Here is a 15,702-nt window from a genome sequence, read left to right as displayed (position 1 = left end):
ATGAAATTCACCTGCCTCTTCTGTCATTAAAGGTGTTCTTTACCAACACTTAAGTTTTTTAAAATTATTTTAAAGATGTATTTTATGATTTTGTGTGTGCTTTTGCATGCATGCATTTTTGTCCTGAGAATATGGATATCCCAAGAGGCCTGAGGAAAGTGTCAGATCCCCTGAAATTGGAATTAAAGGCAGTTGTGATCTACCTGAAATGAATGGTAGGAATTGAACTAGGATCTCTGAGAGGGCAGACTGTGCTCTGAAGCAGTGGGCCTTCATTTTAGTCCCTACTCATCTTTCAGATCTAGAACTTTAAACTCATTCACATTCATTTCCTAGAGAAATGGAACAGTTTTCATGTCTTTCTGTTCAATCTGTTATTTTTTTCTTTCACACTCTCACTGTATATCAGAATGTCTATAGTCTGAATGCTATCCTGCTTGAAATTAGTCTATTACTGGTAAATCCAACCTCATTCAAGTGCCTCAGGACTTGTACCAAAGATTCAGAATCTTTCCTATGATAGCCAAGTTTTTGATAAATTCATTTGTCCTCTCTGAAATCTCAGGAGCCATTCTGCTATTGAATGAATTTGTGTTTGTTTTCTGGCCTTCCAGATTGTCTCTGTCTCTGCCTCTCTCTTCTGCAATGCTCGCTAAGTTTCTGAGCAGATTTTCAGAGATATGGTATTCAATTTAGGATGAATTACTCACAGTTAATTACCCTCAGTACTTTGATCCATTATGAGTTTGCATTAAATACTGCCCATTGGAAATAAAAGCTTTCCAGTCTAAAGTTTAGAGCAGGACTAGTTTTAGCTCTTCATAAAAATCATTAGTTTATTTGGTCTGCATTTTTAAGGTAATTTCCTGCTTTAGAAAAATTATCAGGGAATTTTGCATCTTTAGGGATATATAATGTGAGTGGTTGGTGTGCACTAAAATGTTAATGATACTATTGCTAAATAGACTAAGACTTTTTTCTGCAGACTCTTGTTGAAAAATTCAGTGTGATGTACAGAATTAAAAATATACTAATATATGATGACTCCATTGTGTGTGTGTGTGTGTGTGTTTTATAGGAAACGTATCATCCTTAGATTTGTAAGCCAGACTCAGAAAGATAAACACTGCTTATTTTCTCTCATAGCTGGATGCTGGGATTTAAGCTTCAGATATGTTTATTTCATTTAGAATGTACACATAGGTTAGTTAGATAATTAGTAGGAAACCATGTGGGAGGAAGGGAATCTATTCAGGAAGGAAAACTTGAATATAATATTATAAAGGGATGTGCTGGGAGGCGGGGATGAAACATGAAGAATATGGATGGGAGCTGGGAACAAAAGAATGGAGGGAATTAGAGAGAGATAACTAATACTAACGACCCTTTGAAATGTATCTGTTTTTGTGTTTGTGTTTTGTGTTCCCTCCCTCTTTCATCCTTTCTCTCTTTCTTTCCCTTTCTTTCTTTTTCTTTCTCTCTCTCTCTCTCTCTCTTTTTCTTTCTTTCTTTCTTCCTTGTGTCAACTCTGTAGCACTGAGTATCTTCTAAGTGTTTTTGATCCTTTTGCCTCTGCTTCCCACATACTGTGATCACAGGTGTGTATCCCTATGCCTCTCTGAATTTCAATTTTTGCAAAGCTTTTTGTTACTCTGGGTCTGTGCTTTGATCACAAATCAGATATTGTAATAACTTAGCATTCTATTTTCTGCTCAAGTTTGCTTTGATTCAGTCTTTTGTGCTTCTGTAAATATTTTAGATTTGTTTTTCTGTTGCTATGTGTAGTTGAACCTGTAGATTTATTTTGGTGGTAGTATTATTCACTTTTGCTTTGTTTTATGGTGACAATTTTATTTAAAGAATTTTTAGAAGACTGAAATAGAGAACATCTTCCCTATTTTACTATGATTAATAAGTGAAGTAGTCTTCAAAGGACAACTTAATAAAACATTGTGTTCTTAGATGCAGTTATTGGCAACTTTATTGAGCACTTGGCATTTTAAAATTGATACTTAGTTCTCTCCTTCCATAGTTTAGACATTATAGTTTAAAAACCCATTTTCCTATATGATATACAGGGCAGAAAACATTTTTTATTATTATCAAATATAATTTATAGGTAAATATCTAATAATAAGAACAGTATTATGATGGGAGGGGTTTACAATTGCATTATACTGTAAAGACCATTTAAGCCAGCCTTTCATTTTTTTAAACTGTATTTTTTCAGTCGGATTACATAAGGATAGATATTAATATATTGTTTAATTTGTTTTAATGTATGAGTCATTTTTTATATTTATAATCATTCTGAAAGATACTTTCTTGGATTTATAAACAAAGTAAGTTTACAAAAACACCACATGAGTAACTAGAAAATACGTTGTTCCATTCAGTTGTTTTATGGTCAGAATGACCTTGAGCTTCTGATCCTCCTGACTCGACCTCCTAAATTCTGGACTATAGACATGTGCCACTACATCTGTTTTATTTTGTGCTAGGGAAGGAACTGAGAATTTCCTGAACAACCTGAAATCAAGCAGAAATTTTGAAACACTGTTTAAATTTTAGACATTACCCTCTCTGTATTAGTACATGTTAGTTGTTGAAATTACATGGAAATACGATGAAGATACCCACTATATTTTGAAAATTACTTTTTACTATTGAGATTCAAGTGGATATTGCCATATACATTTTGGTCATATAACAAAGTCTTGTGTTGAGAATGGGCTATTGTCCCTAAACAATTGAGAAAAAGTTGTTTTTATATGGTAGATTCTAAGAGATTGATATTGTTCTCTTCCTAAGTCTTGTTGTTTGATACCTGGGCCACAGAATTTTCTATTATGGATATTCCCTTTTATACCACTACTGAGCCCACTATTCTAATTGTCCAGGGTAGAAAGGTAAAGAGGAACATTTCAACTGAACTCTCACCCCAAGGCTTTTCAATAATACATGTCAATGTCACAAAGTTTCAGGATTTCTGTTTCTTTTTGATTTTTCGAAACTGCTCTTCTCCTTGATTCTCAAGATGAGTTGCCAGACAAGGCAGCCTAGTCATTATCTCATCAGTTCCTTAAAGCTGTTCAACAAAGGAAAATCACTTCTATGTTCTTGTGGTTACAGGAGCTAGAAACCATTCGCATAAGGCACATTCTGTTTTTGTTTTTAATGGGCACTTACATCACATTTATAGCAGCATTTTACAAGAACAAAACATTTACTCCTTAGATCAGCTCCTAGATGGCATTCATCACATTTATTCCCTGGTTTTTTGTTTGTTTGTTTGTTTGTTTTTGTTTTTTTTGTTTTGTTTTGGTTTGGTTTGGTTTGGTTTTTTTTTTTGATTGAGGAACTGAGTCACAGAGTGGCTACATTGTTCATGGTTATATTACTCATCATTGCTGAAGATGGGGTTTTGCCTTTCAGTTACCTTGCAGTGTGGCATCAAGGTTTTAGTTGTTCAGTAAACTGATCTGCTGCATGATCTTTTTGTTTTTTCCTATTCTAGCACATATTATATTTTTTGAAGATATTTTAACCCAACCAGGTTTTTTGGTTGATTTAGCAATTAATAAATTTGAAGGAATGAGGGTATCTTTTTATATACTGGGGTAACAGCTCTTTAGGGCTACCCTGATAGCCTGCTGATGTCCTGTTGGCTCAGCTCCCTCCACTGATGGATATATCACAAGGGTTTCTGTTTTTTCTTGTTATTGTGTTCCTGTCATTCTAGGAAGGCATTGTTTTTTTGGGGATGTCCCTTTTTCAAAAATATTTAATAACCTTTTGTATGGTTCATGGTCATTAAATCAGCAATGATTGGTGGCCACATCTGCGTTTTGGCTTCTGTTGAGGTAGGTAGTTTGATTTTATATGTCCAATCTATTTTAAAAGCTTATACATCTATGATGTTTGCCCAGTCACTGAATACATTCTTATTCTACTGTTTGCATGCTGATAAATCATAGAAATTTGAAACTTCATTCAGTGTAGAAGCCAAATGTACACAGCAGAGGTTTCCCAGCTCCATTGGAACTAACGAATAAGCACCCATCTAAAGCCTCTTTGTTTCTTTTCACAGTTTTTTTTCCTGTCAGAAATATGATTTTACATCTTATTTATGTATTTTTTCTTAGGATTGTCACAATCATTATCCTCTTCAGATCTAAGCTTATTAAAAGAATATGTCACTGTTGCTATTGTTAGTGTCCTTTTTCCCCCAGTGTCTTTATGCTGCATTGAAATTAGAAAGCATCTGCACTGAGTTTTATTTATTTAGTTTATTTGCCTTGAGAGATTGAATAATAAATCAAAATGTGTATACAAATATTTCTACATTTCTAAAGACATTGATTATTTTTATTCCTACCTTATCATAATTACTGAAAAATAACATTAAACTCTAAATATGCATAACTAAATACTAGAGTTGTTGAGACAAAATATAACTTTATTGTTGGGATTAGTTGGTACAATTTACACTTACTGTTAAAATGAATTTTCTAGGGAGATAAAAGAGGCTTAGGGTACAAGTAATCAGAACACATTGCTTGAAGTTGTCAAAGGAAAACTTTATTCAATTTCAGAGTAGAATTTTCTTTTCATAGCATCTGAGAAATCAGGAAGCCATTCTGGCTTTTGGTTCTGAGATGAGGAAGTTTCTGTGTTTGGGAGATCCAGTGACTTGTATTGAAGATAGTTACTCATATTGATCGCTGTGATAAGGAAATATGTGAGTCACATTGTTGGAAGTGCTGATTGTCAGACTTGAAGAAGCACACTTTAGTCTACAATTAAAACAATACTGAAACTTTAAGATTATATTTGAGAGAAGTTAAAGTAACTTCTGTAACAGTAGATTGTTTAGAAATGGTATAGTTATAGAAGTTCTTTATATTTATTTTGCCAAAATCCAAGATCTGTTTGAAACTGGAGCAGTGTTGCCAAAAGTAACAAATGTAGTGGATGTTTTACTGGCAGGTTTAATGGCAGACCGTGTCATATTCAGTGTGTAAGGCTTGAGGAGTTGTCAGGGTATGAAATTATGAAACATCTTAGTACTATTCATAGCTATAGAATTTCTATTTGTACTTTATGAAGTTGGCTTAACCTGACATAAAAGTTATGAAATGTTAGCATCTCTATTAATATTAAAACTCTAGCCACATAGTAGCTCACATCTGTCATAGCAACAGCACCTTGATGTCAGGAGTTTCCAAGATTGGGAGTTTCTGGTTATAGGGTTACTTGGCTATAGCCTGCTTCCAAAAATACAAAACAAAAATTTAGAGCTCTGTTAAGGGAAATTTATCAGTGGAAATTAAAACTTGGAGCTAATTTATATGCATGTGATAATTATGCCAACAGTTTTTCAATCACATGTTCTGTGACCATAGTTGTAAGGAATTATTAGATTATCGCAGCTATATCATTGAGCCTGTTTACTGTTCTATTACTTGATGCAAAAACTGTTGAGTTTAACCTAACTACATTTTGTGAAGTTTTTATGGGAAGCTTATAAGATATGACTGATCATTGTGTATTCATGGGAAACAGTCTTCTACTAGATTCAAAATAACTTCATTTGAAATTTTCAGTCCTCTTATTCTTTTACCTTTCTCTTCTAGGTATGTTTAGTTCTTTTTTTTTCTTTCATTTTATGAATAGCATCTTTATTATTAGTGTACTATCAATAGACATAAAAATCCAACACTCCTTCCCCCAACAAAAAAGTTGAAAAAAACATTAATAAAAGGAGCCTATGCTAGGAAATCAGACATCCTGTGACATGTCATCTCTGCTTTGGTACCCAGAAGAGGGTGTGAACCTCTTCAAGGATCCAAAGGTTCAGGGAGCCCAGTGTCATTTTGGGAGGACTCCTTGGAATTCTGCCTGGTTGTCCCTCTTGGTGGCCAGTGACAGTTGTAAATTTTGCAATTTTTGTACAAGAGCTTCAGCAAACTAGATGTTGTGGCAAACTTCGACACATATCTCTGTCCCAATTCTTGGTCCCTTGACTTGTAAATAGACTTCAGATTTGATCTTTAGGCCTTGGACAACTGCTTGAGCATCAAATCTTAATGTCTTTCTGTCAGTTTGAGTCTATCAGTCAGGGCTTCCAGAGTCTCTTTGTTGGGATTGAGGTTTTTCTTGAAGGGTGTTTTAACTCCTAGTATTGCTTACTGTTGAACTCAGGGTATTGATCTCAGCAGGATGAACTTGGAGTTGTCTCCATCACAGTTACTTCCATCTTGGCTGAGCTCGCTTGAGTTCAGTTCTGTATATTTGATTCTTTAATGTTACGTTTGATGTAATGTAGAAGAGACTTGTTTATAATTTTGGGAAATTTTTCATTTTATTGTATGTGAATGAGTGCTTTGTCTACACATGTCTGTGTACCACCTATGTGTGTGGTACATGCAGTGGTCAGAAGAGATGTCAGATCTCCTGAACTAGAGTTATGAATGTTTACACGCCACCAATTGAATGCTGGGAATCAAACCTGCATCCTCTTGCAAGAACACATTCTTTTAACTGCTGAGCCTTCTTTCTAGCTGCAAGAGTCTATTAATAAAAACAGATATAATTATCAAAAAACCAAATAATACCCCAAATATAATTAAATATATTCTTTTAGATTTAATAAAGTATGTACATACACACATGTGTATTGACACATGTGTACCACAATTTGTACATGGAGTTCAGCATACAAGTTGTAGAGTCAATTGTCTTCTTGTACCATCTGAATTCCTGAAATAGATCTCAGGTTGTCAGGCTTAAAAGCAAGTACCCAGCCATATCACCAATGAAGCACTGACTAAATTATTCTAATCACATTCGTTGACATTCTGGACTCATATACCTTTGCAGAGCTGCAATAAAATGCCTTAATACAATGATCTCCAGAGTTCACTGCTTTTGTTCAAACCCAGAAATGGGGCACCTCTATGTGAAAGGGCTTCTAGTGAGAATAGCAAACTTTGGTAGATCATCCTAGGAATGGATATGGGTACAGTCACATCTCCCATGGGGTAAGCTATAACATGGTTGGGTCGTGGTTTGCTACTTTCTTACAAGGCCTTGTATAAGAACAAAGAAGCGGGTTGTGGTGGCACACGACTTTAATCCCAGCATGTGGGAGGCAGAGGCAGGCAGATTTCTGAGTTCAAGAGGCTAGCCTGGTCTACAGAGGGATTTCTAGGACAGCCAGAGCTACACAGAGAAACCCTGTCTTGAGAAAAAAAAAAAAAAAAAAAAAAAAGCAAAAACAAACAAAAAAGAACAAGGAAGAAAAGTTACAAAGGTTCACATATAACAAACTACCATGAGAACTATTTCATGCATCCAGTGAGTTAAAAACCATTTATTATGCCTCATCCATCAAGATTCTTTCCCTGTGTACCAAGCTTTTAATTACAGTGGACTTTTGGTGATGTTCAGAACATGCTAAATTAGCACACACATTCTATGTTTTATTGATACTTAGGAATTTTGTTGCTTATATGGGATAGTAATCATTTCATACAAACACTTCATGCTCTACTACAGAGTTTTGATGGGTATCTGTGATGTAGGGTAACCTCTTGTTTGCTGGACAACCTTCAAAGAAATACTCATACTTCTTTATAACTTATTCTTGATACACAGTCCATATAAATGTACAGACTATTTTAAAAACATTTATCCACTTATCTCTAAGTGTACTTTGAGTTTTTCAGATGTAAACATTATCCTATTTATATTTTCATTAAACATTCATGTTCTATGTTATATTTTTTTGTAGATATAAGAATTATCCTTATTTAGTTTTTTAAACATTCATATTCTACCTATGTTATATAATTAACAAAATATTTCATTGTTGATTCTATTACAACTGTTCATTGTGTTTAGTGCACTTGTCGGAATGACATGGTGAAGATATCAATGGATATATTTGTGAAGAAATTTCAGCCAGATAGATACCAGATTTGGAAACAAGGAAAGGATATATATACTATTGACCATACAAAGCCCACTCCAGAATCTACCCCAGAAGTAAAAACATGGCTACAGAGGAGGAAAAAGTTAAGAAAAGCTCCCAGGAGGTAAGATCACCGTCCTATTCTGCCTGTAGTATGTACTTTTATGAAATGGATCATGGAACCAAATGTTCTCAAGGGCTATTCTTTTATTTTTGTTCCTATTGTTCATACCTTTATAGGATATATTACTAAAATTTTGAGGTATATATGTTTAGCTTTTGAGTCGATGTATTAGAATTTAAGAACAGGTAGTCAGATATGTGGAGTATTCCTGAAATTGATGTACACAGTGAGTAGAACAGCATAGAACATTTTAGAATTTTTTCATTAATTTATCTTAAACATGTATTTGTTGTTGACATTATTCACCATATTTCAAACAACTTCAGTAACTTTTATATGCTACTATTTTAAAACATTTTCATAATAGTTTCCTTCTTTTTTTTTTGTCATATGGATAATTATGCTGTGGCATTTTATTCTTTTGGTTTCGTTCTTTTCTAAGACTCGAAGAAGAAAGTGTTAATTCTGTACCTTGTAATCTTTTTAAACTTCACCTCTGATGCATTTTTTGTGATCTTTATCACAAGCTTTTTTGAATTTGTCCAAAAGCTTTGTAATTTCTTTGGGCATCTCTGCCTTTAAAATCCTTTGAATAGACTGTGTCTATGGCTCAGGTGATTAGGCTGGCATAATAGTTTGTAAAGTTGGAATTTTTATTCCAACTTTCTTTTCAATATTGCTTGTTATTCTTTAAATTTATAAAAGTAATATTTGAGAACTGTGGAAATTTTATAAATTCAGGAAAAAATATCCAAAGAATCCAAATAATAACTTCACTATCCAAAGACCATCCATTTAAACATTTTATGTATATTCTTATATATACGTTTATTATGTATAATGTAAAAGTAACATATACCTCTTTCAAAATCAGACTATGCTAATTAACAATTGAGTGACCAGATATGTGAGTGATTTTTATATAATTAAACTATTTTCTGTAGCATAATTTTTAATATCTACATGTATTTGATCTGTTTACATTTAGAACTATGGAACTTTTGTTTTTCCTCCAATAATACTATTATTTTAGAATTTTGCTCAGAATTTCATGCTCAAATTTGTGCTCTCTACCACTTGAAATTTTTTGTTGTTGTTTAGACTGGTTGTGAGCAGGAGAAATTTTCTAACATGGAATGGTACATAGTTTGTTTTCGCCATCCCCCTCCCTCCCACATTTTTTTTTTTAAAGATAGGGTTTCCACTATTCCGTGGTTACCCTAGAACTAGTTATATAGATCAGTCAGGAACACTTGGAGAAAAGGGAGAAGGGGGGCAGAGTGAGAAAAGGGGCAGAATGTGAGGGGTAGTTCCTTTTATAACAAGGTAACCTACCTGCCTGTTGCTAGGTAACTGTTGGGCGTAGAACTGTTGAGTGTTACCTCAGATTGCCAGTGTTTAATCAAAGTACTTTTCTCATTTCTTGTAAGTGCTAATGTTCAGGAGTGTATTTGGTTTTTTTAGTAGGTGGCTTAAAGTAATTGCTGATCACCTTTTAGTACTACCATCTTTAAGCATGCATGACAAATCTCTGAGGTTTAAATCTACCTTGGTTTAAATATATATATGTTGTGAAATACAAATATTGCCTATGTCATCAATGTTCTTATTGGCTGTGGCAGCACCCAAGTGCTGGTATGTGTGTGTTCTGATTTACTAAATGAAGTAAATCAGAACATATCTCTGCCTTACTTGACCTTAAAGTGTTACCTCATCACATTTTATAATATGAAAATTCAGTTGTTAAGTTGTTTGAAAGCTGACTTAAAGCCATTATGGTTTCAACTTCAGACTTTATTAATTGTAAAAATGAAATAAGTTTTTCTTGATATAAGCACATAATAGCATTTGCATTGCTGTATATTATCCATTTTTTCTTCTTTTTTTTTTCTTTCTTTTTTTTTTTTTCTCTGACCAACATCCTGCTTTTAATAGCTTTCAGGGGAATAAGCCACTTTCAAAAAGGCCTAAAACTGAGGAAGATGAAGAAATTGCAGAATTCAGTGGGGAAGAGGTCTCAAACCCTGCTGTGTGCCCTGGGCATCTCATGGTCATTGAAAAGCCAGAAAAACCATTCAAGCCAGGGAACAGAGAAGCATCTTTAGGAAAAGAAGCTTCTGATACCAGGATGCAAATAGATCAAAGCTTACTGAATGACACCAAGCTCTCAGGTAAGCAAACAGCTGATGATGTTTCACATGTGACTAGGGAAGTCAGTAATAAGATGCCCTAAGACTTTCCACCAAGATATCTTACTAACTATTAAGCTTTTCAATATCTGTATAAACTTACAAGATGATTCAACTATGAGGAAAATGAATGCTACACAATAAGGTATATGGCTCTTAGATGTAATAGAATTTTAAAATAAACATCCCGTAGAATACTTGTCATTTAATTAAAAAATGAAGAAATCTAAATGCAGAAAGTTTTAGTGAAATTCAGCTTATAGTGTACAAAAAGAAAATGAGTTACAGATAATTTTGTTCACATTCTTTGCTTCAGATTTAATTTTAAGAAGGAAATAATGGATAAGGTTTTTACAAGGACAAAAATTTCTATAAAATCTACCAATGTGTAACATCATTTGACTGTTTTATATTAATGAACATTACTAAAAGTCTTATCTAACAGACATACATACAGATAAAGCACTCATATATATTAAGTAAATCTAAAAATAAATAAAGGGACTGAGTGATGGATCAGTGATGAAGAGTATAAGAAATAAGTCATGGTAGGAAACTGCAAGAATAGACCCAGTTTGACATTAAGATGGTGAGACCAGACTTCTCGGTCTAAGAAGTTAGCTTCAATATACTGCTCAGTATCTAAGGGTATGGGGACCATACTAGGTACAGTGTGAGAAACAGTTTTACAGTAGAGAGCAGGAAGGATGAAGGACCTGCTGATTTTTGATTAACTGGGTTTTTTTGTTGTTGTTGTTTGTTTTGCTTTGTTTGTTTTTGTTTTTGTTTTTGTTTTTGTTTTAAAGCTAGAGAATGCGATGTAAGTTAGATTGCCTGTTTTGGGGATCTCTGGCTCTAGGACCTGTGATTGGGGTTGACTGATTCCCAGAATGCCTTGGGCAGCAGGTTTCTTGAAAACTTGAACCTGTTTTATGACTGATTTTGGATGGTGGATTTCCGTTAAAGAATATTTGTCTTTTTGTTGTTGTTGTTTGGAAAGTACAGCCTCCCTGTCTCCACTAGTCCCAGTCCCCACCACTCTTCTCTCACCACTCCTTCAGTTCCCTTTAGAAAAGAGCAGGCTCCTCAGTGATCTCAACCAATCACAGCGTAACCTGTTGCAATAAGATTAGGCACAAACCCTCATATCAAGGCTGGACACAGCAATCCAGTGATGGTGGGGGTTGACTGATTCCCAAGACTGCTTTAGGCAGCAACTTTCTTAAAAACCTGACCCTAATTTATTACCCTGATTTTGTGTGGCAAAATAAAAATAAAAATAAAATCTTAAACAGTAATTATTTTGTAACTATTTAATCATGTACTCAGTAATAATGCAATGCATCATTATTAGTTTTCTATTTGCTCCTTAGGAAAAAGTTGCATAAATTCATCTATAACAGATGAAATACAACCAGAAGATGACACAGCCAATGCTGTAATTTCACCATCTATGCTGAAGGAGGTCTCTGACTTAAAACCATTTTCTCATGGCCATATAACAGGCAAGGAGTCACATCTACAGCTTGAATCTCCCAAGATATCTTCCTCCCTGGCAGAAAGTAATAGAGTATTGACACAGGGAGAAGAAACTGATGAAGAGGGCCATGGAAGTAACGTTGAACCTGGGAAAATCCCAAAAACTCTTAATGAAGAGAGAAATGGGCTCAATATACCTAAGGTACATGTCAGTTTGTATTTCTTCTGTGTTCATTGGGTTGTGGCCTGTATCGTGATGCTTTATGAATATAGTTTATTACCTCCTGATATCTTGCTTTAGGCAAAAATCAGTGTTATTAATATTTATGAATTTTAATCATATTTCATCAGTGGAATATAATTTTGGCAGGGACATACTATTCTGTCTTACATTGTAATTCATTAATAACCTTGTGGCTACTTGTTGATGTCTGATTTTTTTCCACTTTATACTTTAAAATAAGCAACATCTGTATTTGGAGATAATATAGGCTTCACTGCAAATAGTACACAGAGAGTTCATTTATACTCATTAACTACTTCTCACAAATACTAGCACTTGATGAACTTTATTTTGAAATCTTAATCATATTGACATTTAGGCAGTCATGGTAGCGCTTGTTTCCATAACAAGCACTGTTATCCAGGCTGAGATCAATTGCCTCTTGGGCTCTGCCATCCTGACAGTAGAAAGTATTGTGAAGTCAAGTTCATATAGTCTCGGTTTTAACATCATGGCTCACATGATCACTGTTTCCTTTTCTTACTCAGAGCTGTATTTATGCTCATGTTTATTCCCACAAACCTGTTGCCTCTCAGAAAAGTTAAGCTTCCCATGCTGGCTTTATGGCTACAGCCTCCTCTTGGCACTTTTTATTGTTTTTGTTTAGTGTTATAATTATATGCTTACATCCTGAACATTCCCAGATCAAGAATGGGTCAGGCGAGCTAATGCTGTGCTACCATTCTGAACCTCACCAGGGACTTATAAGTATCTGTGAGGAGCTTCTCTGTCATTTGGAATGACAGCTGAGCTGTCTGCTGACCTGACCAACAATCTCACAATTGTTCCTAGTTTACTAAACCTACTTTGAATCTTTTCACATCCTTTAGTAACAAACACATTATAAAAAGACAGTAATTTTTAAATAGTTTATTTCTTAGTTATCTTAAAATATATTAAATATAATTATTAAATTTAATAATGGTCAACAGACTTGACCATTTTATATATTATGTATATTCTACAGAAATATGAAATAAATATGACTCAAAAAGTATTAAAAGTAAAAAGGTAGTATCTCATAGGGACTTAAAAATATCTTTCACAATTTAATGGTTTCAAAATAACAGAAATGTTTCATTTAATAATATTTTCCAATTGAACCCAATTGAAGAAAATGTCCTTTTTAACACTTGGCTGATTTTCCTTCTCTGAGAGGGTAAAAGCTGGATCACTTTCCAAGTATTCATGTATGAAAGGTTAGAGATGATACGTCACAGTTTGTCATCATTTTATTAGTATGTACTGGTGGACTTGAGATAGTTTTAAACGATCTTTGAAATCTTTCTAATTGTTGGTAAGCCTTCCATGAAACAATATTTTTTGAAGGAGAATTAATTGCCCTCTTAGAAAAATGCTACCCTCTTCCTTTACCTCCCTTTTTTCTCCCACTCTGCTTCTCTCACTTTCTCCTTCTCTCCCCTTGCCCTCAGCCTTTCTCCCTCTGTCCCTCTGGTAGTACTCTGGATGAAAACCCAGGGCTTTGTTCGTGCTAGGTAAGTGTTCTACCACTGAGCTGTATGTACCTAGCTTGTAAGTCCTCATTTCTTAAAGTGTTTATTACTTAAATAAGTATAAGATTTATTTATAAACCATGTTATCATTTTGAAGTATGTATTTTTCCCTGAAAAAAATGTTATTGAGCCTGGAGAAATGGCTCAGTGAATAACGTGCTTGCTATGTAATCATGAAGAAAAGTTAGGCATGGTGGCAGTAGTCTGTGTCCATTGTACTGGGAGGTAGAAAGAGGAGGATCCTTGGAGCTTGCTGGTCAGGCAAGCTAGTCAAAGATGTAATCTCCAGGTTCATTGAGACCTTGCAGTGAGGTAGTAGAATATCTTAAGTCTCTATGCTCTTGCATACACACAGGCATAGACCAAACACATGGAACAAAACAAAAACAAACAAACAAAACCAAAAATAACCAAACATTGTTCATGGATATGTCTACCTTTTTTTTGTTCTATAACCAGATAATAGAAGGACAGCCAAAAACTACTAAGAGTTGGCGCCATCCACTTGGTAAGCCTCCAGCCAGATCCCCAATGACTCTTGTGAAGCAGCAGGTAGTGAGTGATGAAGGTGAGTGAATGCTATTATTCATAGTCTTTTGTAATAGATGGCTTATGCAATTAGGTATAATAAAAAATTTTTTCTCTGGAAAATCATTGGGAGACTATAAATAATAAATACTTTATAGGTAAAAGCAATTGAAGTTTAGAAATAATGTCATGCTTCATATACTTTAATAATATTATTAGTACAAATATTTTTATTCATGCCATAAATAAGTCATTCCTGACATAGCCCGAAAAATTTCCAGAATAATCACTTCAAGTCATGGCATATAGGAATTGTCGGTACTTTTAGTGTTTTTTTAAAGACAGGATTTCTTCATGTAGCTCTTGATGTCTGGGAACTCACTTTATAGACCGGGCTGTCCTCTGTCTCCAGGGTTCTGAGATTAAAGGCATATGCCACCACTGCCCTCTACATTGTCTGTACATTTAACCTGAGTCATTTAAATTCATGTAAACATCCTCCAGTAAGAACCCAGCTCTTCCATACCTCCATGGCGGTGTGTGGTAAATCTCTGTCATTGTAGGTAGACTACGCTGATGAGGCTTGATGTGAAACTATTTCATTTATAAGTCACGTATCCCAATTTATATAACTTTTACTTTTTTGTTTAACTTGTTCTGTCTATGTAGTGTTTAAATGTTTTCTTACTACTTCTCATATTTCTAAGAGATCTGTTCAAGTGTTTTGTTGTGGTTGTTGTTTTGTGGGTTGTTTGTTTGTTTTTTGAGTCCTTCTTTCAGAGTCTCCTTTTCAGATAGATATTAATTAAAGTTACCTGTCTTTATGGATGTAGTCCAGGCAATACATTATAGTGGTTCTTTTTTAGATAAAATAACACTCACTAGGTATATCAGCATCATTTTTCCATGTATGTTTCTTTTTTCATTTTTATTTTATGAGCATTGGGGTTTTGCCTGTATCTATGTCTGTAAAAATGCTAGATCCCCTGAACTTGGAGCTACAGAAAGTTGTGAGCTGAGTGCTGGGACTTGAGCTTAGGACCTATGAAAGAACAGTCAGTTCTCTTAAACACTGAGGCATCTCTCAGGTCCCACTTAACTATCTTTTATTTTGTGATCCATGCTTATGTAGGAAAAAAGAACATGGTGGTAATACTTTCTATAATGTATAGTAGCATTTTAGTTGAATAATTGAAATAAAGAGAAATACTGGCTGTTATTTCTGTATGTTATTAGGTTGAGTTCTAACTTTTTGTTTCCTAGATACAAATTAAAGCATTGCAATCTAGGCAGGCCCGAGACTGACCCTACTGCTCCAGCTTTCTAGTTACTAGGATTATAGACATCATGTTTACTACAGTTCCTTCCTTTATCCAATTTCAGTTTATGTCACACAAGCTATTGTCCTCTTATAGTTATAACTATACAACAGATTCTAAAAATTCATATGTAACATAAATATTTAGGGATTGTAATTACTTTTCTTAAGGCTAACTATTGGTGTGGCTTCCCTGCAGGAAAGGTACTAGACGTACTTCTAAGGAAAGGTCCTTTTCTCATGTGATTTTCTTCCTAGAAGCTTATTTTTATGTCAGCCACTGAGAATTTGC

General features: G+C 34.3%; 1 protein-coding gene across 4 annotated transcripts in view; it reads left to right on the top strand.

The window, feature by feature from the left end:
* Window positions 1–15,702, top strand: part of Kdm4c (lysine demethylase 4C) — a 161,066-nt gene that overhangs the window by 76,954 nt on the left and 68,410 nt on the right. For 3 of the 4 annotated variants that reach the window (XM_034502228.2, XM_076934763.1, XM_076934764.1), the window contains 4 exons: window positions 7,906–8,099; window positions 10,035–10,270; window positions 11,662–11,969; window positions 14,024–14,132. In XM_034502228.2, the coding sequence (XP_034358119.1) occupies window positions 7,906–8,099; window positions 10,035–10,270; window positions 11,662–11,969; window positions 14,024–14,132 (847 nt within the window). The remainder of the gene's footprint in view (window positions 1–7,905; window positions 8,100–10,034; window positions 10,271–11,661; window positions 11,970–14,023; window positions 14,133–15,702) is intronic. The other variant, XM_034502230.2, reaches the window with a different exon arrangement.

This window comes from Arvicanthis niloticus, chromosome 5 (assembly GCF_011762505.2).
Source record: "Arvicanthis niloticus isolate mArvNil1 chromosome 5, mArvNil1.pat.X, whole genome shotgun sequence".
In the NCBI taxonomy this organism is placed as follows: domain Eukaryota; kingdom Metazoa; phylum Chordata; class Mammalia; order Rodentia; family Muridae; genus Arvicanthis; species Arvicanthis niloticus.
Note: the sequence above shows the minus strand (reverse complement) of the source record. Positions and strands in the feature narration are given on the sequence as shown.